Genomic DNA, 26,858 nt, shown 5'->3' on the forward strand with positions numbered 1-26,858 from the left:
TCGGCTTGCAAGCCTCCCCCTTTTTCCTCCAAACATAACGATGGTCATTATGGCCAAACAGTTCTGTTTTTGTTTCATCAGACCAGAGGACATTTCTCCAAAAAGTACGACCTTTGTCCCCATGTGCAGTTGGAACCGTAGTCTGCACTTTTTTATTTTTTATTTTTTACCCTTTTTTCTTTCTCCCCAATTTCGTGGTATCCAATTGTTGTAGTAGCTACTATCTTGTCTCATCGCTACAACTCCCGTAAGGGCTCGGGAGAGACAAAGGTTGAAAGTTGTGCGTCCTCCGATACACAACCCAACCAAGCCGCACTGCTTCTTAACACAGCGCACATCCAACCCGGAAGCCAGCCGCACCAATGCGCCGGAGGAAACACCGTGCACCTGGCCACCTTGGCTAGCGCACACTGCGCCCAGCCCGCCACAATAGTCGCTGGTGCGCGATGAGACAAGGACACCCCTACCGACCAAGCCCTCCCTAACCCGGGCGACGCTAGGCCAATTGTGCGTCGCCCCACGGACCTCCCGGTCGCGGCCGGTTACGACAGAGCCTGGGCGCGAACCCAGACTCTGATGTCACAGCTGGCGCTGCAGTACAGCTCCCTTAACCACTGCGCCACCCGGGAGGCCTTAGTCTGGACTTTTATGGCGGTTTTGGAGAAGTGGCTTCTTCCTTGCCGAGTGGCCTTTAAGGTTATATCGATATAGGACTCGTTTGTTCTGGGATTGATTTGCACATTTTGCACCAAAGTACGTTCATCTCTCCTTCCTGACCGGTACGACGGCATGGTGTTAACACTTGCGTACTATTGTTTGTACAGATGAACGTGGTACCTTCAGGTGTTTGGAAATTGCTCCCAAAGAGGTCTTGGCTGATTTCTTTTAATTTTCCCATGATGTCAAGCAAAAAGGCACTGAGTTTGAAGGTAGACCTTGAAATACTTCCACAGGTACACCTCCAATTTACTCAAATGATGTCAATTAGCCTATCAGAATCTTCTAAAGCTATGACATCATTTTCTGGAATTTTCCAAGCTGTTTAAAGGCACAGTCAATTTAGTGTATGTAAACTTCTGACCCACCGGAATTGTGATACAGTGAAATAATCTGTCTGTAAACAATTGATGTAAATATTACGTGTGCCATGCACAAGTAGATGTCTTAACCAACTTGCCAAAACTATAGTTTGTTAACAAGAAATGTGTGGAGTGGTTGAAAAACGGGTTTTAATGACTCCAACCTAAGTGTAAACTTCTGACTTCAACTGTACATCTTTTAAAAATATATTCTCCTTTATTATTTTCCACTAACCCGGTCATGCCAAAGTTGATAAAGTCTCTTGATGAGGGAGTTGGGGCCCATGTGCATGATCTCAGTATTGTTGTAATTTACTTTTAAAAGGTTATTGCTCATCCAAGTTTTCACTTCACTGAGTAAGTCAACAACAGCTGGCTGCCTAGCTAACTCAAAAGCACATCAACAGTCCCACTTGGGATATAGCCTACAGATAACATTTAGGCTGTCTTGACATATAACCTATAAATCGTCACCTGTGTAGTTTGTTCAATGCTCTCTCTCTCTCTCTCTCTTCTCTCTCTCTTTCTCTCTTCTCTCTCTCTCTCTGTCTTCTCTCTCTCTTCTCTCTTCTCTCTCTCTCTGTCTTAGGAGCTGATAAGTTCTATGGGGACATTGAAGAGATGATCGGCTATCGGCCCTGCGGCTGGTGGAAGCTCTGCTGGAAGTTCTTCACTCCGGCAATCTGCCTGGTAACTGCCATTTCCATTCAGGCTTGTCATTGGTTTTCAATGTGTTTAAATCCTCAGGGAAATTATACTTAACCCTGGTCCCAAATGGCATCCTATTTCCTATATAGGGCATAATGTATACATTTTTTCAGCTTCCAGGGATTTTGTACAGATCCTTGCAACATGGGGCCGTGCTTTATCATGCTGAAAGATGAGGTGATGGCAGGTGATAAGTGGCACGACAATGGGCCTCAGGATATCGTCACGGTATCTCTGTACATTCAAATTGCCATAGACAAAATGCAATTGTGTTCGTTGTCCGTTGCTTATGCCTGCCCATACTATAACCCCACATACTATAACCCCACCGCCACCATGGAGGACTGTTCACAACGTTGACATCAGCAAACTGCTTGCCCACTAGCAAACTGCTTGCCCACTTGCCCACACGATATATACATGGTCTGCGGTTGAGGCCAGTTGGACATACTGCCAAATTCCCTAAAACGACTTTGGTAGAGAAATTACCATTCAATTCTCTAGCAACAGCTCTGATGGACATTCCTGCAGCCAGCATGCCAATTGCACGCTCCCTTAAAACTTGAGACATCTGTGGCATTGTGTAGTGTGACAAAACTGCACATTTTAGAGTGTCTTTTACTGTCCCCAGCACAATGTGCACCTGTGTAATGATCATGCTGTTTAATCAGCTTCTTGATAAGCCACACCTTTCAGGTGGATGGATTATCTTGGCAAAGGAGAAATGCTCACTAACAGGCATGTAAACAAATTTGTGCACAAAATTTGAGAGAAATATGTTTTTTGTGCGTATGGAAAGTTCCTGCATTCAGCTCATGAAACATGGGAGAAACACTTTACATGTTGCGTTTATATTTTTGTTCAGTATACGTGTATTTTATTTTTATGGATTTTCTTTTACCATTTAGTACAAAACAAAAACACACACAAAAAATACAAAAAACACAGTTGCCAGACATGTGAAGTATTGCTATTTATCCAAAAGTGAAAATGCTGCCCCCTATACCTTAAGAAGTTAAGTACGAAATGGGACAAGAATAGAACAACACTATGACAGATACAACACTACTCAGTGTTCACAATCAGTCTCTGTCCAGAATAAACCTGTGGAGGAGTTAGTCCTGAAAAAAGGCATGTAGTGCTGTATGTTTTCACAGTGGCCCATAGGGCTGTATCAATATGGGAAGATCAATGTTCTAGACACATCTATGGGCTGCTATCGTTATTCTGACTGTGTGATGAAGTACCGCTCTCCCCTACTCAGTTAATCACTTACTATCTGGCCTTATTCAACCTATTTGGCTGAACTTATCTTTTCTGGCCGGCTGGCCGAACATGTCCTACCTGTCCGGACTGACTTGTGCTGTCTGGCCAACTTATCCTATCTGACTGGCTGGCCAAACTTGTCCAGGCTGATTTGTCTTACCTGACTGTCCAGATAGGACAAGAGATGGTCCTATCTGTCCGGCTTGTTTTATCTGGCCATCCGTCAAACTTGTCCTATCTGGCCGGCATGCTGACTTGTCCCATTTTGTCAGCTTGTCCTATCTGGCCGGCATGCTGACTTGTCCCATTTTGTCAGCTTGTCCTATCTGGCCGGCATGCTGACTTGTCCCATTTTGTCAGCTTGTCCTATCTGGCCGGCATGCTGACTTGTCCCATTTTGTCAGCTTGTCCTACTTGTCCCATTTTGTCAGCTTGTCCCATTTTGTCAGCTTGTCTTATCTCGCCGGCATGCTGACTTGTCCCATTTTGTCATCTTGTCCTATCTCGCCGGCCGGTGTTTTTTTTCTTCCGTTTTTCGTTTATTTACTTTTACAGGGACAGTGCACATTAATCAACGTTTCAGTAGAAGTGCCCGGTTTTAGCCAGCAGGCTAATTGTCAACCGCAGTCCCTGGGCAGGTTATTATTGGGAGATCTGGTATACATCTGTGATGTAGTCGGCCTGGAGCATCACCTATTACCTTACCTAATGTAAATGTTTCTGTGTGTGCAGGGAGTGTTTACCTTCAGTGCCATTGAGATGACCCCCCTGACCTTGGGGAAGTACGTGTACCCGGCGTGGGGGCAGGGGATTGGCTGGGTCATGTCTCTGTCATCCATGGTTCTTGTGCCAGGCTATGTCATCTACATGTTCTGCACCTCCAAGGGCGGCATCAAACAGGTACACAGTCAAGCAGCAGATCCCACGATGCTCCATATCCTTCCCCTCTGGCCCCAACCCCTCGATAATAGCATGTCTGTAGGGTCTGGATAGATAGATGCTTGGACCATATTGCTTCCACTATACAGATCTGCACATATCAAGGGTTGGGGCTAAGGGGAAGGGGTAGAGAGATTGGGGATTGGCTAGACATCTCTACCTCTCTCAGGCTAAGGGGAAGGGATAGAGAGAGATTGGGGACCGGCTAGAAAATCTCTACCTCTCTCAGGCTAAGAGGAAGGGATAGAGACAGATTGGGGACCGGCTAGACATCTCTACCTTTCTCATGCTAAGGGGAAGGGGTAGAGACACATTGGGGACCAGCTAGACATCTCTACCTCTCTCAGTTGCTTTTTCTTTCTGGTTATTTCTCACTCTGTTCCATTTGATTTTTTATTTGATCTTTACATCTCCCTCTATGACTCTCTCTCTGCCCCCCCACTCTCTCTCTCTCTGCCCCCCACTCTCTCTCTGTCTCTGTCCCCCCCTCTCTCTGCTCCCCACTCTCTCTCTCTCTCTCTGCCCCCCTCTCTCTGTTCTCTTTCTCTGTCCTCTCTCTCTCCCCCTCTCTCTCACACACACTCCCCTCTTTCTGTCCCCTCGCTATCTCTATGTCCCTTTACTCTCTCAGACATTCCCCTCTCTCTCTCTCTCTCTCTCCCTTCACTCTTGTAGACTCAGTAGTAGACTGACTGATCTACAAATCACCTTGTATCCTCAATAACGTTTTAATATGATTGTAGACCAGTCAGTCTGCTTAGTCGGTGATCAGCTACTGAGTAGAATTGATGCTTTCAAATACGGCCTTCATCTCTTTATACACCTCTTCCTTTCTCTCCGGTTTTCCCCTCACTCCACCTCTTTCACATATGAGAAGAATGAATAAATTGCTCTCGCTATAAAAGGTAATTTATCAAACAGCCCCATTATAATGGAAAAGATTACCTTTATAATGTAGTCAAAAGCAGACCTGGGTTCAAATGGCATTTGTGCATGACTGAGCTTGCCTGCCATGAACCAATAGAATAGTCACTACCCAACTAGAATTCCAGGTGGGCTCAAACAAACCCTCAACATATTTGAAGTATTTCAAAGGCTATTTGAACCTTGGTCTGGTTGAAAGTATTATGATAAATCACCTTTAGACTGTAGTTGAAAGTATCCCTCATTGCTGGTTCCCTGTCTGTCCTGAACAGCGTTGGCACAAGATGACCACCAGCGCACCTTGTGAACATGCTGGCGTCACACACCAGAATTCACACACAGGAAGTGTGGGCGAAGCCGCCGTCTAACTGGGAATAGGATACAGTTGACTCCTGGGCCCTGATCTAAGGTCGGTTTAGCGTTTTTCTCCTAATGGTTAAAATTAGGAGTTTTGGGTGGGTAAACCGATTCCTAGATCTGTTCCTACAGGCAACTTCCACCCAGAATTCCTGACTATGCCGGACACCTCGTCAACACAGGGGTGTATTCACTAGGAACCAAACGAACCAAATGAAAGCCAACAGAAGCAAACAGAATGAAACGGGGAGTGACCTACCTGAATTTGTCCAATAGAAACTATTGTTTCCGTTAGGAGTGAACGATTTCCGTTGCGAAACGTTTTACAACTATTTGCTACGGTCTTGCTCTAATGAATACACCCCAGTATTCAGACAGAGAGAGGCATCATGGGAGATGCCCTGGCCAAAATGCTTCCATTCCATATGTATCCTCTGGAACTGAATGGTCACATAATATAATGGACTGTATTATTGAACAATACAATGTTTTTTCTTCTGTGGTACACCGCTGTATACAATTCATAAGGTGACACCATCTTTTTCAGATCTATACGAAGTCATTGTGGCCCACTTTGGCTTACGAACAAATACAAAGCATTTTGTAAAGTATCTGAATAAATTGAAAACATTTATTTGTATTTTTTATGTGTTGTGGCTGTTTCTTCTACGATGCTGTATACAGTACATATTCATTAGAGGTAGCGTTCACCAGTTTAGCGTTTTAATAACAGTTTGTAATATAAATAACGGTTTGTAAAATATAGGAACATTTCTTAAATGTTTATAACTGGCCCTTGTGAAGACACTGTGTTTGTTTTCAATAGTGTTGAACTGTAAATATTATTCTGTGAGTCCAAATGCTGTAATAGTGTATGAAATGAAACAAAATGTGGTCAATGATGTACTGTATAAAGTAGCCCTATATAAAGGTACTGTACAAGCCAGGAGTAACACTAATTAAAATGCCTCATGGCTAAATGTGTACTATGAGAAGGGATTTGGTTGGGTATTCTTTCAGTTCAATAAAAGCAAACATAACCACCAAAATACATTTAATCGAGTGTCAACTCTTTTATGCTAGCCTCCCTTTTCACAGATCGGCCTGCTGCAAACCATCTCTCACAATACAAAAAGGTCAGCGGACATACACTCAGGAGAGAGTTGTTTATCTCTCCTCTGTTTATCTGTCACATTGTGAGAGCCATTTAGTGTTTCTACATAACTAGCACGTTAGTCAGGCAGCCACAACAGCTGGAGTTCTGCAGAGAGCTCTGATATCTCCTTCCCAGTACTGCTAAAACACGGGACACAGTTTGGGACACAAGAAACAACGGACACAGTGGGAGAAGCCACTCACTAGCCAGGAGTAATTCCTCTCCTAACCTGACCAGAATAAACTACCCACTGGGCACAAATGTCAATTCAACATTTATTCCACGTTGGTTCCATGTAATTTCATTAAAATAATGTGGAAACAACATTGATTCAACTAGTGTGTGCCTAGTGGGTATTGGCTCTAGTTATCGGCTAGAACTTGGGTCCAAAGGTTTTCCTGATCAGGTCACTTGGTCAGGAAAACCTCTCAGGCTCAACTAGTGAACTGGAGGTATATTTTACAGTACTAGAACATGTTATGTACTACAGTCACTCACATACAGTTTCATAGAACGTTGTGTGTACTCTACCTACTCACATACTGCGCCAGCTGAGGAAACTGGTTTGGTTCTGCACATCCATCATCCTCACTTGTACTATCACTGTCTGGTTTGGGTCTGTGTCTGCCCGCTGCACACACAAACTGCAGCACATCTTCTGTCACCTGCTATCCGTCAAGGACCTGCACGCCTTCAGGACAAGGACGAGTGCAGGTAAGATCATCGCCCACCCTGCCCACCCCGGACACCCCATCTTTCACTGTCAATGCACTGAATATATTCACCACGGCAGTATCCCTCCCTATGCTTATATACAGTGCCTTGCGAAAGTATTCGGCCCCCTTGAACTTTGCGACCTTTTGCGACATTTCAGGCTTCAAACATAAAGATAAAAAACTGTATTTTTTTGTGAAGAATCAACAACAAGTGGGACACAATCATGAAGTGGAACGACATTTATTGGATATTTCAAACTTTGTTAACAAATCAAAAACTGAAAAATTGGGCGTGCAAAATTATTCAGCCCCTTTACTTTCAGTGCAGCAAACTCTCTCCAGAAGTTCAGTGAGGATCTCTGAATGATCCAATGTTGACCTAAATGACTAATGATGATAAATACAATCCACCTGTGTGTAATCAAGTCTCCGTATAAATGCACCTGCACTGTGATAGTCTCAGAGGTCCGTTAAAAGCGCAGAGAGCATCATGAAGAACAAGGAACACACCAGGCAGGTCCGAGATACTGTTGTGAATAAGTTTAAAGCCGGATTTGGATACAAAAAGATTTCCCAAGCTTTAAACATCCCAAGGAGCACTGTGCAAGCGATAATATTGAAATGGAAGGAGTATCAGACCACTGCAAATCTACCAAGACCTGGCCGTCCCTCTAAACTTTCAGCTCATACAAGGAGAAGACTGATCAGAGATGCAGCCAAGAGGCCCATGATCACTCTGGATGAACTGCAGAGATCTACAGCTGAGGTGGGAGACTCTGTCCATAGGACAACAATCAGTCGTATATTGCACAAATCTGGCCTTTATGGAAGAGTGGCAAGAAGAAAGCCATTTCTTAAAGATATCCATAAAAAGTGTTGTTTAAAGTTTGCCACAAGCCACCTGGGAGACACACCAAACATGTGGAAGAAGGTGCTCTGGTCAGATTTGGCAACAATGCAAAACGTTATGTTTGGCGTAAAAGCAACACAGCTCATCACCCTGAACACACCATCCCCACTGTCAAACATGGTGGTGGCAGCATCATGGTTTGGGCCTGATTTTCTTCAGCAGGGACAGGGAAGATGGTTAAAATTGATGGGAAGATGGATGGAGCCAAATACAGGACCATTCTGGAAGAAAACCTGATGGAGTCTGCAAAAGACCTGAGACTGGGACGGAGATTTGTCTTCCAACAAGACAATGATCCAAAACATAAAGCAAAATCTACAATGGAATGGTTCAAAAATAAACATATCCAGGTGTTAGAATGGCCAAGTCAAAGTCCAGACCTGAATCCAATCAAGAATCTGTGGAAAGAACTGAAAACTGCTGTTCACAAATGCTCTCCATCCAACCTCACTGAGCTCGAGCTGTTTTGCAAGGAGGAATGGGAAAAAATGTCAGTCTCTCGATGTGCAAAACTGATAGAGACATACCCCAAGCGACTTACAGCTGTAATCGCAGCAAAAGGTGACGCTACAAAGTATTAACTTAAGGGGGCTGAATAATTTTGCACGCCCAATTTTTCAGTTTTTGATTTGTTAAAAAAGTTTGAAATATCCAATAAATGTCGTTCCACTTCATGATTGTGTCCCACTTGTTGTTGATTCTTTACAAAAAAATCTAGTTTTATTTCTTTATGTTTGAAGCCTGAAATGTGGCAAAAGGTCGCAAAGTTCAAGGGGGCCGAATACTTTCGCAAGGCACTGTAGATATAGCCCCTCTGTAAATGGTATATTCTCACTGTAAACAGCCTATACTCCAGAGTTTTAGGTTTACTGTTCTGATATTGTACATTCTGTATGATGTCTATGTTGACTTGTCTGTATTCCGCTTGGATATTGTCTATTGCTGGCTGCACCTTCTCACTGAGGCACATTGCATTGTGGGTATGTGTAAATGTACTTGGGAGAATAAAGGTGATTCTGATAGAGTGTAATAGAAAGTTGTGTGTACTACACCCAGTCATTCAGCACAACAGAGGGAAAGAACAGAAGACATCCAGTATGGTGAATAGACTGAAAGCATCTTTAATAGCATGTTGATATACTGCAGAACAGAAGACAGGTAAAGAGGGATTCAAAGCCAACCGAGGGAGGCGATGGTTAAAACCTATGCCCAAATTCAACAAGCCTGTCCTCCTAAAAGGCCCCCTTCCTCATTGTGCGACAATAGAACAACATAGGTGACAGAAAACCCCCAGAAGGGAAGAGTTCCACGCGTCATCTGAAACGACAGCAGTGCATTTTTAGCATCACAGAGCCCTTTCGTCTATATCCAAAGAAAAAGGTTAGTCATTTGAACGAACTTACAGTAGCATTCAATCAATTCCACTAAACCTCCTTTTTGCTGCTTGAGACTCCATTCATGGGAGACAGTCACATTTTTGCCCACAAAGACAATGATAGGCTTTTCACATTCTGATGCATTGTGGGTGAACGGACAGAATAATGACATATTTATCCCCTGTGCTGCACTCTGTCAAATTCAGTCATGCACAACAAAGTTGACTTTGAAGGGAAAGCATGTATCACAGTATCAATAGGCCTCCTATACATACAAAACCAATGTCATGCCGGGTTGAGGAATCACATTCACTCCACATGTTGAATTGACAACGACGAAAGGAACAGAAAACAGATTAACTTGTTCTTAGAGTGTGAAATGGATACAGACACAGCTCTCTGGTTTGCCATAGGCTGTTAAACCCTAAAGAGACACTGAGCGTCCCAAATGGCACCCTATTCCCTTTCCAGTGCACTAATTTTGACCAGGGCCTATAGGTCAAAAGTAGGGGACTATGTAGGGAACAGTGCCCTATTTGGGACACTGACACAGTGAAGTATTTGAAATATGTAACCCTGTTTTAAACACCCTTCAGCAGTTAATATAACAGAGCCTTGTGTCTATTGAAACTGACACATTAAAAAGGGGAAGGATCTCCGCTGAAGAGATTCGTGTGAGATCTCCTCTTGGTGAGCGGGAGTCACGATGCTGCGGAGGGCAAGGGACAATCTCACACACACACACACACACACACACACACACACACACACACACACACACACACACACACACACACACACACACACACACACACACACACACAGGAGATATGGGATACATATCACATTTGGTATATCACACACACACACACACACACACACACACACACACACACACACACACACACACACACACACACACACACACACACACACACAGGAGATATGGGATACATATCACATTTGGTATATCACACACACACACACACACACACACACACACACACACACACACACACACACACACACACACACACACACACACACACACACACACACACACACACACACAACCTCTCAGCCCCCACAGCAGCGTGGTGCAATAGATTGTTTTTCCAGAGGCTCGCTCCTCACAGATGAAGTAGACTGAGATTGGAGATGAGTTGGAGACCTCCACACAGCAGGTTGGTAATTATCTGAACTAGCGGCAGGGCTGAATGAGAGGAGGCCAGGAGGGCCAGCCGAATATATATTCCAAACCACCTGATGTAGCTCATGTTTTAAACATGGGCACATTCAGACCAGAGCAGTCGATGAACTATTTCAGATAAATTACATTTTGTTGACCTTAGCATTTACATGGATGGAGATAACTCGGTTGTCCTCTCCGACAACCCAATTTGATATTTAACAAACTAAGCTGAGCGAAAAGTGAGAGATTAAGATTATTCTTGTCCCCTTCAATACAGATGAGCAAATAACAGACAAAACATCTGAGTGCTGTTATGAATGATGTGAATATTGGAGTACTAAGCTTTTAAACAAGTCAAATAAAAAGGCTATCTTGATACACAGAAGAAGCAGCATTGAGAAATTACAAGTGTCATGTTTGTCCAGTGCATATGTTTAACATAATGAGTGTGTTGCACTCCAAAATACACTGGGAAATCATTTTGGTTGGATTGTATTGGCAGACAGATCTGCAGACTGGCAAAGGGCGAATAGTGGGAATTACCAGTCTTATTGGCTGTGATTAGGGCCTGGAGTTATTCCTGGTCCTAGTTATGCTCTCAGCATAACAGCACATGCACACAATAAATGTGCAATCTAAACCATTCCAGAACATTCCAGAACATTTACGTCAAGAATTCCTGAGCTGAATATAACAATGACGACAGCAAATAAAGAGCTTATTTCCTGGGCTGTTATTGGCTTTTGGTTTGGCAGTAAGCCTTCTGATTGGTTGCCTTGCCTTCATATGCCATCATCCTTAGCTACAGTAACTGGACGGGGGATCTGTGGAGGATGACAGTGGAAGTGTGTTTCCTGATAATAGAAAATAAAGAAAAACAACACCACAGAGAGTGACAAATAACACACCTCCTCAGATCACAGAGAGAGAGAGAGACACAGAGAGACGAGAGAGAGACAGAGAGACGGGAGAGAGACAGAGAGAGCGAGAGACAGAGAGAGAGCGAGAGAGAGAGCAAGAGAGAGAGAGAGCGAGAGAGACAGAGAGAGCGAGAGACAGAGCGAGAGAGAGAGAGAGAGACAGAGAGAGCGAGAGACAGAGAGAGAGCGAGAGAGAGAGAGAGAGAGAGAGGGGGGGGGGAGATAGAGAGAGAGAGGGGGAGAAAGAGAGACAGAGAGAGACGAGAGAGAGACAGAGAGAGAGTGAGACAGAGGGAGAGAGGGGGAGATAGAGGGAGAGAGAGGGGGAGAAAGAGAGAGAGAGGGGGAGAAAGAGAGACAGAGAGAGACGAGAGAGAGACAGAGAGAGAGTGAGAGAGAGGGAGAGAGGGGGAGATAGAGGGAGAGAGAGAGAGAGAGAGAGAGGGGGGAGATAGAGAGAGAGAGGGGGAGAAAGAGAGACAGAGAGAGACGAGAGAGAGACAGAGAGAGTGAGAGAGAGGGAGAGAGAGAGAGGGGGGAGATAGAGAGAGAGAGGGGGAGAAAGAGAGACAGAGAGAGACGAGAGAGAGACAGAGAGAGTGAGAGAGAGGGAGAGAGGGGGAGATAGAGGGAGAGAGAGGGGGAGAAAGAGGGAGAGAGAGGGGGAGAAAGAGAGACAGCAGTCTCCCATTTCAATGAATAAATCCACCACATTGCAAACAAGGAGACAGGTTGCACTGAAATATCGCTAGCTGTAATTCTTTTTACATGTAGGGTACTCCTCGAGGTGAGAGTGGAGGAGATTCTGAGTTCTTCTAGTTTTCTTCTAGCCGAGTACAAAGTAGTCCGTTTGGTGGAGACTTCCGTCATTTTGGCACACACATTGTTCAGTCATTGTCAATCAAATGCACACACACATAGTAGAGATGAGGTTAGGATATGAATGGTAAAAGTGAACAAAAGTCGTTCTTAGATTAAGTTCAATCTTGGAGGGAATCTCCAAGACATTCACATAGTCTGTGGAATCCATCTGAATCTAGTTGGTTGGTGCTGGACTTTGTACTACGTCCTTCCTTGTTAACTACTAAAGATCCATCCAGAAAACTAAAGAAACCAATGATATGATCTATATTTAAAGAGTTAAAACTGACAAAACTGTTCTAGAAATGTGTTAAAACTACATAATATTTCAAAATACACATGGAATCAAGTAGAATTCGTCTTCTTTTCCACTTGGATTATTCTCATGACGTTACTCCACACCTCCTTTTACCTCCATTCATCTTTTGTCGTTATTTCCTTAAATATATGCATATAGATGTGTTATCTTTTTTTATAGCTCTGTCTCTGTATGTATAGCATGTACATATGTTCTGTTAGTGACGTGGGCGGGGTGGGTGGGGTTGGGCTGAGGTTGGGAGTGAGGTGTGAGGTTGGGGTGAGGTCAGGTGGGTGAGGGTCATTGGTTCATTGGTCTCTTATTTACAGCAGGCTTCGAGAGCCACTTGGGGTCCTCTGGAGGCTGAGGCGGGGGTCCGCCGGGGGGATGTACTGGTGGGGATGGTTGTAGGGGGGAGGAGGAGGGGGTAAGGGGGGCTGGTGACCGTCCTTGCTCTCTGGCGACCTCACAGGAGTGGAGGTGGCCGACCGGATGACCTGGTGGTGGTGGGCATGGTGATGATGATGGGCGTGGGTGGGGGTGTGGCTGAGGAAGGCCTCCACGCGGCCATGGCCGCTGTTGTCCAGGACGATCACCTTGACAATCTGCTGGCACTGGATGAGCGTGTCGGGCCGAAGGTCGCCCATGCTGATTGGCTGGAGCTGTTGCAGGTGGTGGAGGGGGGTGCCAGCGGCTGACTGAAGCTGCGGCTGCTGCAAGAGCTCCCCCCGGTGGTTAAGAAGGGCTCCAACACTCTCGGGGCTCCGGGGCAAGCTCCCGCTGCTGCTGAGCTGGTACGTATGAAGCCTGTTGTGAATTGACACCTAGTTTAGAAAACAGCCAGAGACAGCATCAAATGTTATAAGACTGGCCTCCTTCTAGTGCTCCCTCAGCCCTCTTCTCTTTTTTTGGGTGACACCACATCACAACTGGCATGCGTGGGGTGGGGGGTGGGGGAAGAGAGGGGGAGGGTTGGAGGGCGAACGTGCGCCCCCTGGTGCTGGGGGGACCAGTTCAGACTGGGTGCTGGAAGCATTGGTGTAGAGGTGGGAGAGGTGGGGGGAGGCTGTGGATAGAGGGGGGGGTGTCGGTTGAGAGGAGAGATGTGGGTCAGTTGTTTCTTTTGGGGGAGCCTGGTGGTTCTAAAGGAGTCAGAGTGCCTCCCTCTCAAACCACTGTGCAGCACTAAGGGTCACTGAACACTGGGGGTGAAGGAGAGAGGGAGGGGTGCTTTTAGACGGCCATTGAACATAGAAGGGGGGGGGATTAGAACTGGAGACGAAGGTGAAACCAACAGGGGGACGAGACATCCACAGACACCACAGGCAAAACTCATCAGAATGCATGCCTCATCATTTTACAACACATTTTAGTAGGCCTTGTCACTCGCCAAGCCTGCTCTGTTCAGCAGGCCTGGTCACTCACCAAGCCTGCTCTGTTCAGCAGGCCTGGTCATACCTTCAAAGATGAAGGAGGGTTTTGACATCCTACTTAAACATGACCTCCCATGAAGTTTCCTAAGAAACTCTTTATTTTCCTACCTGTGAAACTTTTTCGGTTAAAAACTAAAGCATTCTCACTGGGGGTTGTGTACATCCTACATAGTTTGGTGTTGCAGGGAGAATTACTTTGTCTTCGATTCCTATTTAGCCCTATTCCCATGTTTTGAAAATGTCCTTAAAAGCTAAAAGAGAAAGTATGTTCAAGGCTTCGGTGACATAACACGTTTGTGCATGTTTCGCAACAAATGGACGTCTTAATTCACAATAAACACTATAATACAATTCAGTCTCAAAGCGAGCACTGCTTTGCTTGCAGGGTGAAAGGCCACTACTTGGCTAATCAACTGTATGACTCCACCCCAGCAGTACTCATGCAGCTTGGGTACCTTCCACAGTTCCCCTCATCTCCCCAAACATATGGGTCTTGGAACGAAGAGATATGTTGGGAAATGTCTAGTTGTCTAAACATCCAGAATGAGCTGCGTTTCATTACAGAGCACTTGTAGGTGGATTCTCAGTGGAGTCTGCTAATCAGCCGCTGAACACATTTGCGGTGTAGCTCGTATGTAAATTAGATCTAAATCAGCCTCATTATGTATGCAGGCATGTGTAATTTCCACCAGGAAGTGCTTGTCATGGAGGAATGTGTTCCCTTTCGTTATGGAAATGATTAAACACTTACAGTACCTTCGGAAAGTATTCAGACCCCTTGACTTTTCCACATTTGTTACATTACAACCTTATTCTAAAATCGATTACATTTTTAAAAAAAACTCCTCAGCAATCTACACATAATACCCCATAATGACAAAGCGAAAACAGGTTTTTGCAAATTTTTTGCAAATGTATAAAACCTTAAAAACATAAATACCTTATTTACATAAGTATTCAGACCCTCTGCTGTGAGACTCGAAATTGAGCTCAAGTGCATCCTGTTTCCATTGATCATCCTTGAGATGTTTCTACAACTTGATTGGACTACACCTGTGGTAAATTCAAATGATAGGACATGATTTGGAAAGGCACACATGTCTATATAAGGTCCTACAGTTGACAGTAAATGTCTGAGCAAAAACCAAGCCATGAGGTCGAAGGAATTGTCTGTAGAGCTCCGAGACAGGATTGTGTTGAGGCACAGATCTGGAGAGGGGTACCAAAACATTTCTGCAGAATTGAAGGTCCCCAAGAACACAGTGGCCTCCATTATTCTTAAATTGAAGAAGTTTGGAACCACCAAGACTCTTCCTAGAGCTGACCGACCTGCTAAAATGAGCAAAGCAAAGGCTTTGGTCAGGGAGATGACCAAAAACACGATGGTCACTCTGACAGAGCTCACAAATTCCTTTGTGGAAACGGGAGAACCTTCCAGAAGGACAACCATGTCTGCAGCACACCTCTGGTCAGGGAGGTGACCAAAAACCCGATGGTCACTCTCACAGAGCTCACAAATTCCTTTGTGGAAACGGGAGAACCTTCCAGAAGGACAACCATCTCTGCAACACTCCACCAATCAGGTCTTTATGGTGGAATGGCCAGACGGAAGCCACTCCTCAGTAAAAGGCACATGACAGCCCGCTTGGAGTTCGCCAAAAGGCACCTAAAGACTCTCAGACCATGAGAAACAAGATTCTCTGGTCTGAGGAAACCAAGATTGAACTCTTTGGACTGAATGCCAAGCATCACGTCTGGAGCAAACCTGGTACTATCCTACGGTGAAGCATGGTGGTGGCAGAATCATGCTGTGGGGATGTTTTTCAGCGGCAGGGACTGGGAGACTAGTCAGGATCGAGGCAAAGATAAACAGAGCAAAGTACAGAGAGATCCTTGATGAAAACCTTCTCCAGAGCTCTCAGGATCTCAGACTGTGGCAAAGGTTCGCCTTCCAACAGGACAACAACCCAAAGCAGACAGCCAAGACAACGCAAGAGTGGCTTCGGGACAAGTCTCTGAATGTCCTTGAGTGCAGCCAGAGCCCGGACTTAAACCTGATCGAACATCTCTGGAGACCTGAAGATAGCTGTGCAGCGACGCTCCCCTTCCAACCTGACAGAGCTTGAGAGGATCTGCAGAGAAGAATTGGAGAAACTCCCCAAATACAGGTATGCCAAGCGTATAGTGCCATACCCAAGAAGAGTAAAGGGTCTGAATAATTTCACTATGTAAATGTGATATTTCAGTTCATTTTTTTATTTTTATAAATTAGCAAACATTTCTAAAAAACAGTTTTTTCTTTTTCATTATGGGCTATTTTGTTTAGATTGAGGAGAAAAAAACCATTTAATCAATTTTAGAATAAGGCTGTAACCTAACAAAATGTGGAAAGAGTCAAAGGGTCTGAATACTTTCCAAAGACACTGTATGATAGGGGCGACTCTTAGGAAGGAACTTTGGCATGGTAGGCTAGGCCTTAGACCAGGGATCAACTAGATTCAACTGCGGGACCATTATTTATTGAATGGAGGGTCAGGTGGTCGGAAGATAATTAGAACATAATCATTTCAAACCTGGCTTACATTTATATACAGTACGATCATGTCTCTTTATTATGCATGGGAATCAGGGCATAAAATGAACCCCAGCCCAATGCCAAATGCAGGTAGATTTAGGTATTGTTGGATAAGAATGTCTATTCCACCAGCCACGTTGGCGGGGGGTCAATTTGCAGGGCTCTACAGCGGAGCATTATGTTCGCATTTGTGAATAAAAATAGACTCAAAGGTCAAGTATGAACATAATGTGCGATTTGTAGCAAAGAAATGCTGATGTAGTTGTTTTCAAAGTATTTCTGCTGCTTTGTTTCATAGCTGCTAATCGCACAAAGAAATAAGAATCCTACATCCCACCTTGCGCAGCAACAGCTTTGCACACTGTGAGTGAAGCGCTGATAGATTCGTTTTTGGAGGCGCAGGTACAGGTCAGTAAAGTGAGACAGATTTTTTTCATCTACTTGACACAGTGGCTGGTGGACCAAAAATACATTTTTAGGCCCCGGTGGGAATATTTGGGAACAGATTTCCCAAATTAAAATAACTTGGAGTTGATTTCCTGGTCTGTTGTTATGTTAGTTTTTCATGTCCAACAATGAAAATGTTTTGCTCAGTAAACTTGGGGGGCCAAATAAAACCACCCACGTGCCAACCTCGGCCCACAGGCACCAGTTGGGGAGCCCTGCTTTAGATTATTATGCAAGCTTGGTAATGGAACTGTGACAAGAATGACTATTGGCAGGTCCATATTGATTTTTCATGTGGGTTTGGGCTCCGTATTGCCCTTAAGCTAGATGGATGACATGGATGCCATTTCCAATGACGGCTTTTGATGTACATCTATTCATAATGTAATAAACTAGATGTTTTATCTTCATCATCGTCCTTAACGAACAATGAGTTACGCTCTTCCTTTGATTTCTCTCCCACCCCCCTCCCGCCCTTTCTCTTTCACCTTCTCTATCCATCTCTCCCTCTGTCACACATATTCAGCTTCCTTTTGAGCAAGCTGGACATACTGCAGATTGTGTCTTACAGGCTGTATATAGATCATGGGTACAACATGAATTGACCTGTTATGTGATTAATGACTGTAACTTCAGATATCATTAATGGCACATAATTAATCAATGAAAAACCTTCCTCCATACATGCTACACTTTATCCAGACAGAATAGACCCATGGCAGGGCAGGGTGGTCAAGGGCAAATGGAGCCCCCCGATCTCTAAGACCGACACGTACTCTATCCACCTTGGCCTTGGGAGGTACGACATACCTACAACTACAATATACCTCCATTACTAATAATACAACTCCAAATCGGCATTTAACCCAGTTATTTAACCCAGTCATTTAACCCAGTCATTTAACCCAGTCCTTTAACCCAGTCATTTAACCCAGTCATTTAACCCAGTCATTTAACCCAGTCATTTAACCCAGTCATTTAACTCAGTCATTTAACCCAGTCATTTAACCCAGTCCTTTAACCCAGTAATTTAACTCAGTCATTTAACCCAGGCCTTTAACCCAGTCATTTAACCCAGTCATTTAACCCAGTCATTTAACCCAGTCATTTAACCCAGTCCTTTAACCCAGTCCTTTAACCCAGTCATTTAACCCAGTCATTTAACCCAGTCATTTAACCCAGTCATTTAACCCAGTCCTTTAACCCAGTCCTTTAACCCAGGCCTTTAACCCAGTCATTTAACCCAGTCATTTAACCCAGTCATTTAACCCAGTCATTTAACCCAGTCCTTTAACCCAGTCCTTTAACCCAGGCCTTTAACCCAGTCATTTAACCCAGTCATTTAACCCAGGCCTTTAACCCAGTCCTTTAACCCAGTCATTTAACCCAGTCATTTAACCCAGTCATTTAACCCAGTCATTTAACCCAGTCCTTTAACCCAGTCATTTAACCCAGTCCTTTAACCCAGTCCTTTAACCCAGTCCTTTAACCCAGTCATTTAACCCAGTCATTTAACCCAGTCATTTAACCCAGTCATTTAACCCAGTCCTTTAACCCAGTCATTTAACCCAGTCATTTAACTCAGTCATTTAACCCAGTAATTTAACCCAGTCCCAGTCATTTAACCCAGTCCTTTAACCCAGTAATTTAACCCAGTCATTTAACCCAGTCATTTAACCCAGTCCTTTAACCCAGTCCCAGTCATTTAACCCAGTCCTTTAACCCAGTCCTTTAACCCAGTCATTTAACCCAGTCATTTAACCCAGTCCTATAACCCAGTCCTTTAACCCAGTCATTTAACCCAGTCATTTAACCCAGTCATTTAACCCAGTTACCGCAGTGGGCCTGTTGACTGTTAGAACAAATAAAGCCTTGTTTCAATGGAGCCCGAGCACACTGCCTCTTGTTAAACAGGCCCTGAATGTCACATTGACCGGGTGTGTTTGCCTCTGTTCACCAGTCCTCTGGCGGAGGGATACAAAAGGTCATGTAGCACCTCCAGAGTGGTAATTGCAAAGCCTTTGGGTACTATAGTTCTGCTGATCATGTGGAATGCTACGTTTTCGCACAGAAACATACACACACAGCAGTATTGTGGTAGGTTATGTCAACTGAATAAAAGTTGAAACACCCCCTAGAATTATGGTAATTTACCATTTCTATTCACTCATTCTCTCACTCACCTGAAAGCCCAAAGGGCCACCTCCAAACCCCTGGCCCAGGCAATACAGTTGAAGTCGGAAGTTTACATACACTTAGGTTGGGGTCATTAAAACTTGTTTTTCAACCACTCCACAAATTTCTTGTTAACAAACTATAGTTTTGGCAAGTCGGTTAGCACATCTACTTTGTGCATGACACAAGTAATTTTTCCAATAATTGTTTACAGACAGATTATTTCACTTCCAATGGGTCAGAAGTTTACATTCACTAAATTGACTGTGCCTTTAAACAGCTTGGAAAATTTGAGAAAATTATGTCATGGCTTAAGAAGCATCTGATTGACTCAAATGATGTCAATGAGCCTATTGGAGGTGTACCTGTGGATGAATTTCAAGGCCAACCTTCAAACTCAGTGCTTCCTGGCTTGACATCATGGGAAAATCAAAAGAAATCAGCCAAGACATCCTTGGGAGCAATTCAAACCACATTCATCTGTACAAACAATAGTACGCAAGTATAAACACCATGGGACCACGCAGCCATGATACCGCTCAGGAAGGAGACACGTTTGGTCTCCTAGAGATGAACGTACTTTGGTGCGAAAAGTGCAACTCAATCCCAGAACAACAACAAAGGGCCTTGTGAAGATGCTGGAGGAAACGGGCCCAAAAGTATCTATATCCACAGTAAAACGAGTCCTATTTCGACATAACCTGAAAGGCCGCTCAGCAAGGAAGAAGCCACTTCTCCAAAACCGCCATAAAAAAAGCCAGACTACGGTTTGAAACTGCACATGGGGACAAAGATTGTACTTTTTGGAGAAATGTCCTCTGGTCTGATGAAACAAAAACAGAACTGTTTGGCCATAATGACCATTGTTATGTTTGGACGAAAAAGGGGAGGCTTGCAAGCCGAAGAACACCATCCCAACCGTGAAGCACAGGGGTGGCAGCATCATGTTGTGGGGATGCTTTGCTGCAGGAGGTACTGGTGCACTTCACAAAATAGATGGCATCATGAGGAGGACAATTATGTGGATATATTGAAGCAACATCTCAAGACGTCAGGAAGTTCGAACTTGGTCGCAAATGGGTCTTCCAAATGGACAATGAACCCAAGCATACTTCCAAAGTTGTGGCAAAATGGTTTAAGGACAACAAAGTCAAGGTATTGGAGTGGCCATCACAAAGCCCTGACCTCAATCCTAAAGAAAATTTGTGGGCAGGATTGAAAAAGCGTGGGTGAGCAAGCAGGCCTACAAACCTGACTCCGTTACACCAGCTCTATCATTAGGAATGGGCCAAAATTCACCCAACTTATTGTGGGAAGCTTGTGGAAGGCTACCCGAAACGTTTGACCCAAGTTAAACAATAAAGGCAATGCTACCAAATACTAATTGAGTGTATGTAAACTTCTGACCCACTGGGAATGTGATGAAAGAAATAAAAGCTGAAATAAATAATTTTCTCTACTATTATTCTGACATTTCACATTCTTAAAATAAAGTGGTGATCCTAACTGACCAAAGACAGGGAATTTTTACTCTGATTAAATGTCAGGAATTGTGAAAAACTAAGTTTAAATGTACTTGGCTAAGGTGCATGTAAACTTCCGACTTCAACTGTATATAATGCAGTAACCACTTCCTATGTTTCTACCTACTACTATTACCTACCTACCTAGAACAAATACTAAGGACATTTACAGTACCAGTCAAAAGTTTGGACACACCTACTTATTCAAGTTTTTATTTTATTTTATTTTTTTACTATTTTCTACATTGTAGAATAATAGTGAAGACATCCAAACTATGAAATAACACATATGGAATGATATAGTAACCAACATTTTTAGAACATTTTAAATATATTTTATATTTGAGATTCTTACTAGCCACCCTTTGCCTTGACAGTTTTGCACACTCTTTTCATTCTCACAACCAGCTTCATGAGGTAGTCACCTGGAATGCATATCAATTAACAGGTGTGACTTGTCAAAAGATCATTTGTGGAATTTATTTACTTCTTAATGCATTTGAGCCAATCAGTTGTGACAAGGTAGTGGGGTATACAGAAGATAGCCCTATTTGATAAAAAAAAAGTCCATATTAAGGGAAGAACAGCTCAAATAAGCAAAGAGAAACGACAGTTCATCATTACTTTAAGACATGATGAACTTTTAAAGTTTCTTCAAGTGCAGTCGCAAAAACCATCAAGCGCTATCATGAAACTGGCTTTCATGAGGACCGCCACAGGAAAGGAAGACCCAGAGTTACCTCTGCTGCAGAGGATAAGTTCATTAGAGTTTTGAGCCTCAGAAATTACAGCCCAAATAAATTCTTCACAGAGTTCAAGTAACAGACACATCTCAACATAAACTGTTCAGAGGAGACTGCGTGAATCAGTCCTTCATGGTCGAATTGCTGCAAAGAAACCACTACTAAAGGACACCAATAAGAAGAAGAGACTTGCTTGGGCCAAGAGACACAAGCAATGGACATTAGACCGGAGGAAACCTGTCCTTTGGTCTGATGAGTCCAAATTTGAGATTTTTGGTTTGAGCTTAGTGGGACTATCATTTGATATTCAACAAGACAATGACCCAAAACACACCTCCAGGCTGTGTAAGGGCTATTTGACCAAGAAGGACAGTGATGGAGTGCTGTATCAGATGACCTGGCCTCCACAATCACCTGACCTCAACCCAATTGAGATGGTTTGGGATGAGTAGGACCGCAGAGTGAAGGAAATGCAGTCAACAAGTGCTCAGCATATGTGGGAACTTGGAAGAATGTTGGAAAAGCATTCCAGGTGAAGCTGGTTGAGAGAATGCCAAGAGTGTGCAAAGCTGTCATCAAGGCAAAGGGTGGCTACTTTGAAGAATCTGAAATCTAAAATATGTTTTGATTTGTTTAACACTTTTTTGGTCACTACATGATTCCATATGTGTTATTTCATAGTTTTGATGTCTTCACTATTATTCTACAATGTAGAAAATAGTACAAATAAAGAAAAACCCTTGAATGAGTAGGTGTGTCCAAACTTTTGACTGGTATTGTATATGAATATGTCATGCTATATGGGGGGCAGATGTATTGTCTGATCGGAGTTCTATAGGGTCAATAGTTAGTTCAATAGGGTCAATAGTTAGTTCAATAGAGTCCCACTCACCCATTCACTCACATACAGACGCACTAGCGTTGTGCTAGGACAGGCTAACTTCTGTGGTGCCTAGGCCTCTGCTCCAGTGACAATAGATACAAATAAACACTTACCTGCATTAAGACTTGGCCTATCAGTGAGCACTTACCTCCACTGCATTGTGTCCACTGTTCTCATCCAGGTCCTGCTTGCCTGTCAATCAAAATGACACCAACATAAGAGCTGACGGAAGCATGAGGCCAAAATCAATGGCGTGTGTATGTTTTTGGTTTTATTGTCCTTGTGGGGACCAGATGTCCTTACAAGGATAGTTAAACAAGGAGATTTCGGACACTTGGGGACATTTCACCGATCCCCACAAGGAAAAATACTATTTTAGGCTTTGGGGTTAGGTTTAGGGTCAGGGGTTAGGTTTAGGGGTTTGGGGTTAAGGTTAGGTTAGGTTAAGGGTTAGGTTTACGGTAAATAGGATTTTTAAATGGGAAACAATTGTTTGGTCCCCACAAGGATAGTAAAACAAATGTGTGTGTGTGTGTGTGTGTGTGTTTGTGTGTGTGTGTGTGTGTGTGTGTAGAGCATGTGTGTTTGGAGAGTAGTATGTTTCACAGTATTGCATGTTAGCTTAGGTTAGGTGCACAAACACATGTGTACACAGACACACACCTGACGGGGAGCCCTGTTTGCTGCGTAGCTCCAGAGTGCCATTGTTCTTAGCTGACACTCCCTTCGAGCCCTGTTGTTTCTCCAACTCCCCTACACAGGACAGAAGACAGTCATCAGAGAGAGAGAGAGAGGGAGAGAGAGACAGACACAGCGGGAGAGTGAGAGAGAGAGGGAGGGAGAGAGAGAGAGACAGACAGACAGACGGACAGACAGACAGAGGGAGAGAGACAGAGGGAGAGAGACAGGGGGAGAGAGACGGAAAGAGAGAGAGACGGACAGAGAGTGTAACGAACAGAGAGTGTGTAGGGGAGGGATGGGTTGGAAGGAAATGAAGAGAGAGGAGAGAGTAAGAGGGAGGGAGAAATGGGGTGAGGCTGAGACAAAGAGTGGTGATAGGGAGAGAGAGGGAGAGAGCGAGGGAGGGAGGGGGACGAAAGAGGATGAGACGTACAGAGACAGAAGCACCAACAGTGACGGACAGTGAGAGAGGAATATAGACAACAACTGCAGAAGAGATAGAGAGTGAGAGGAAGATAAAGAGAGAGACAGAATGAGTGACAGGGGCACAGACAGAGGGAACAGCATGTGCAAGGGAGACAGACATAGAGGGAGCCAGACAGAGTGACAGCAGCAGAGATGGAGACAGTGACAGACAGACAGACATAAAGAGAGACAGAGAGTAACAGCAGCAGAGACAGAGAGTAACAGACAGACAGACAGACAGACAGACAGACAGACAGACAGACATCAAGAGAGTCAGCAGTAGCAGTAGAGACAGAGACAGTGACAGACAAAACAGAAAAACAAGTGGGGGCGAGTCCTCTGCCTCCTCCCTAGAGTCACTCAACTCTACACGGTGTCCCAAATGGCACCTTATTCCCTATGGGGCCTTGTCTAAAGTAGTGCACTGCATAGGGAATAGGCTGCCATTTGGGGCACCACTGTGCGGTTGATGATGATTGCCTGTCATTTCCATTGGCGACGGCTAAATGTTGCTGTGTCCCCACGGACTGCTTGGTTCTGTAATTCTGCTGCAGCTGTACTCCAGTAGAATGACTGTGCAGAATAGTTGAGTCCTTTTTCAAGTCTCTTTCCTCATGGGAAATAGTCGGGAGTGTTGTGTGTGTCTGTTTTTTCATGTGTGTTTGTGAGTGAGTGTGTGCATGTGTGTGTGTCTGTGAATGTGTGTGTCTGTTTTTTCATGTGTGTTTGTGAGTGTGTGTGTGCATGTGTGTGTGTCTGTGAATGTGTGTGTGAATGTGTGTGTGAATGTGTGTGCTTCCTTGCTCCAAACTCAGGTGACCTTTTGTGTCACAGCAACATCCCCCAGTGTATCTCCAGTCCAACGGAGGAAAAAAAGGGATGAAAAAAAAGAAATAGCTCATCCAAAATAATGTATGAATCATCCATCCCTCCATCCACACAGGAATTCCCTTTCGTTTCTCAAAGAGGAGAAATAAACAATAACAAATGGAATAGGCCGCCGCAGGCTTATTTACACGAGTGCTAACAATGGGGCGCCTTCGTAGAGGAGGGGAAGATGTCCACCGTGTGTGTGTGTGTGTGTGTGTATGTGTTCATGCATTGGCACTTGACTTTGTCTGAAAATGGGGGTGCAAAAGCTTTTAAAACTGCTTCTTAACACGAGGAACCCATTTTTATGAACAGAACACAACGATTTTTCTTAGGTTTTGCCACAATAAATGATATTGAAAAGGTGTTTTAATAACTAGATTACTAATCTCCCCCCCTGAAAATCCCACCTCAAATAATTAATTGAAAGTCTGAAAGTTGAGTTTTGCATTTAAATTTGGTCATTGATCATGTTCCCATAATAATAATATTACAAACATATTATTAACTTATCATTATTATCATTAAACTTGTGTACAACAACCATAGTGAGTAGGCTACATACACTGACTGTACCAAACATTTTGCCCTCAGAACAGCCTCAATTCATCAGGGCATGGACTCTACAAGGTGTGGAAAGCGTTCCACAGGGATGCTGGCCCATGTTGACTCCAATGCTTCCCACAGTTGTGTCAAGTTGGCTGGATGTCCTTTGGGTGCTGGATCGTCCTTGATACACAGGGGAAACTGTTGAGCGTGAAAAACCCAGCAGCGTTGCAGACAGTGAAGGCTGCTGAGGAGAGGACGGCTCATAACAGAGACTGTAACGGCGCGAATGGAATGGCATCAAACACCTGGGAACCATGGAAACCATGTGTTTGATCTATTTGATATCATTCCACTCCAGTCATTACCATGAGCCTGCTCTCCCATATTAAGGTGCCACCAACCTCCTGTGGTTGCAGTTCATGACACACACCGGTGTGCCTGGTACCTAAGTCATGTCTCAGTTGCCTCAAAGCTTAAAAATCCTCCTTTAACCTGTCTCCCCCTTCATCTACACTGATTGAAGTGGATTTAACAGGTGACATCAATAAGGGATCATATCTTTAACCTGTCTCCCCCTTCATCTACACTGATTGAAGTGGATTTAACAGGTGACATCAATAAGGGATCATATCTTCAACCTGTCTCCAACTTCATCTACACTGATTGAAGTGGATTTAACAGGTGACATCAATAAGGGATCATATCTTTAACCTGTCTCCCCCTTCATCTACACTGATTGAAGTGGATTTAACAGGTGACATCAATAAGGGATCATAGCTTTAACCTGTCTCCCCCTTCATCTACACTGATTGAAGTGGATTTAACAGGTGACATCAATAAGGGATCATATCTTTAACCTGTCTCCCCCTTCATCTACACTGATTGAAGTGGATTTAACAGGTGACATCAATAAGGGATCATATCTTCAACCTGTCTCCAACTTCATCTACACTGATTGAAGTGGATTTAACAGGTGACATCAATAAGGGATCATATCTTTAACCTGTCTCCCCCTTCATCTACACTGATTGAAGTGGATTTAACAGGTGACATCAATAAGGGATCATATCTTTAACCTGTCTCCCCCTTCATCTACCCTGATTGAAGTGGATTTAACAGGTGACATCAATAAGGGATCATATCTTTAACCTGTCTCCAACTTCATCTACACTGATTGAAGTGGATTTAACAGGTGACATCAATAAGGGATCATATCTTCAACCTGTCTCCCCCTTCATCTACACTGATTGAAGTGGATTTAACAGGTGACATCAATAAGGGATCATATCTTTAACCTGTCTCCCCCTTCATCTACACTGATTGAAGTGGATTTAACAGGTGACATCAATAAGGGATCATATCTTTAACCTGTCTCCCCCTTCATCTACACTGATTGAAGTGGATTTAACAGGTGACATCAATAAGGGATCATATCTTTAACCTGTCTCCCCCTTCATCTACACTGATTGAAGTGGATTTAACAGGTGACATCAATAAGGGATCATATCTTCAACCTGTCTCCAACTTCATCTACACTGATTGAAGTGGATTTAACAGGTGACATCAATAAGGGATCATATCTTTAACCTGTCTTCCCCTTCATCTACACTGATTGAAGTGGATTTAACAGGTGACATCAATAAGGGATCATATCTTTAACCTGTCTCCCCCTTCATCTACACTGATTGAAGTGGATTTAACAGGTGACATCAATAAGGGATCATATCTTTAACCTGTCTCCCCCTTCATCTACACTGATTTAAGTGGATTTAACAGGTGACATCAATAAGGGATCATGGCTTTTTGCCTTTT

General features: G+C 43.9%; 2 protein-coding genes across 5 annotated transcripts in view; one reads left to right on the top strand and one right to left on the bottom strand.

Annotated features, from left to right (window-relative positions):
* Nucleotides 1-1,692: 1,692 nt before the first annotated feature.
* LOC139392506 (sodium- and chloride-dependent GABA transporter 1-like) lies at nucleotides 1,693-5,706 on the top strand. Of its 2 annotated transcripts, XM_071140516.1 has the most exons (4): nucleotides 1,693-1,769; nucleotides 3,786-3,953; nucleotides 5,189-5,325; nucleotides 5,406-5,706. In XM_071140516.1, the coding sequence occupies exons 1-3, from the start codon at nucleotides 1,701-1,703 to the stop codon at nucleotides 5,282-5,284; spliced, it is 333 nt and encodes a 110-aa protein (XP_070996617.1). In that variant the 5' UTR covers nucleotides 1,693-1,700; the 3' UTR covers nucleotides 5,285-5,325; nucleotides 5,406-5,706. The 2 variants fall into 2 exon arrangements, with proteins under 2 accessions (XP_070996617.1, XP_070996616.1); XM_071140515.1 differs by having other exon boundaries at nucleotides 5,189-5,706.
* Nucleotides 5,707-12,172: 6,466 nt separating this feature from the next.
* The window catches only part of LOC139392500 (IQ motif and Sec7 domain ArfGEF 3a), a 180,034-nt gene continuing 165,348 nt past the window's right edge, over nucleotides 12,173-26,858 (bottom strand). For 2 of the 3 annotated variants that reach the window (XM_071140497.1, XM_071140500.1), the window contains 3 exons: nucleotides 23,145-23,234; nucleotides 22,630-22,673; nucleotides 12,173-13,526 (listed from right to left, as the gene is read on the bottom strand). In XM_071140497.1, the coding sequence (XP_070996598.1) occupies nucleotides 13,026-13,526; nucleotides 22,630-22,673; nucleotides 23,145-23,234 (635 nt within the window). In that variant the 3' untranslated portion in view covers nucleotides 12,173-13,025. The remainder of the gene's footprint in view (nucleotides 13,527-22,629; nucleotides 22,674-23,144; nucleotides 23,235-26,858) is intronic. The other variant, XM_071140498.1, reaches the window with a different exon arrangement.

The sequence above is a fragment of the Oncorhynchus clarkii genome, chromosome 33 (assembly GCF_045791955.1).
Source record: "Oncorhynchus clarkii lewisi isolate Uvic-CL-2024 chromosome 33, UVic_Ocla_1.0, whole genome shotgun sequence".
Classification (NCBI taxonomy): domain Eukaryota; kingdom Metazoa; phylum Chordata; class Actinopteri; order Salmoniformes; family Salmonidae; genus Oncorhynchus; species Oncorhynchus clarkii.

What these genes read in the sequence shown, in the direction of transcription:
- LOC139392506 (XM_071140515.1), top strand. Translation starts at nt 1,701, where the DNA reads ATGATCGGCTATCGGCCCTGCGGCTGGTGGAAGCTCTGCTGGAAGTTC. An exon ending in TCACTCCGGCAATCTGCCTG is followed by an intron (nt 1,770 to 3,785) that starts GTAACTGCCATT and finishes CTGTGTGTGCAG; the next exon opens with GGAGTGTTTACCTTCAGTGC. An exon ending in CCAAGGGCGGCATCAAACAG is followed by an intron (nt 3,954 to 5,188) that starts GTACACAGTCAA and finishes TGTCCTGAACAG; the next exon opens with CGTTGGCACAAGATGACCAC.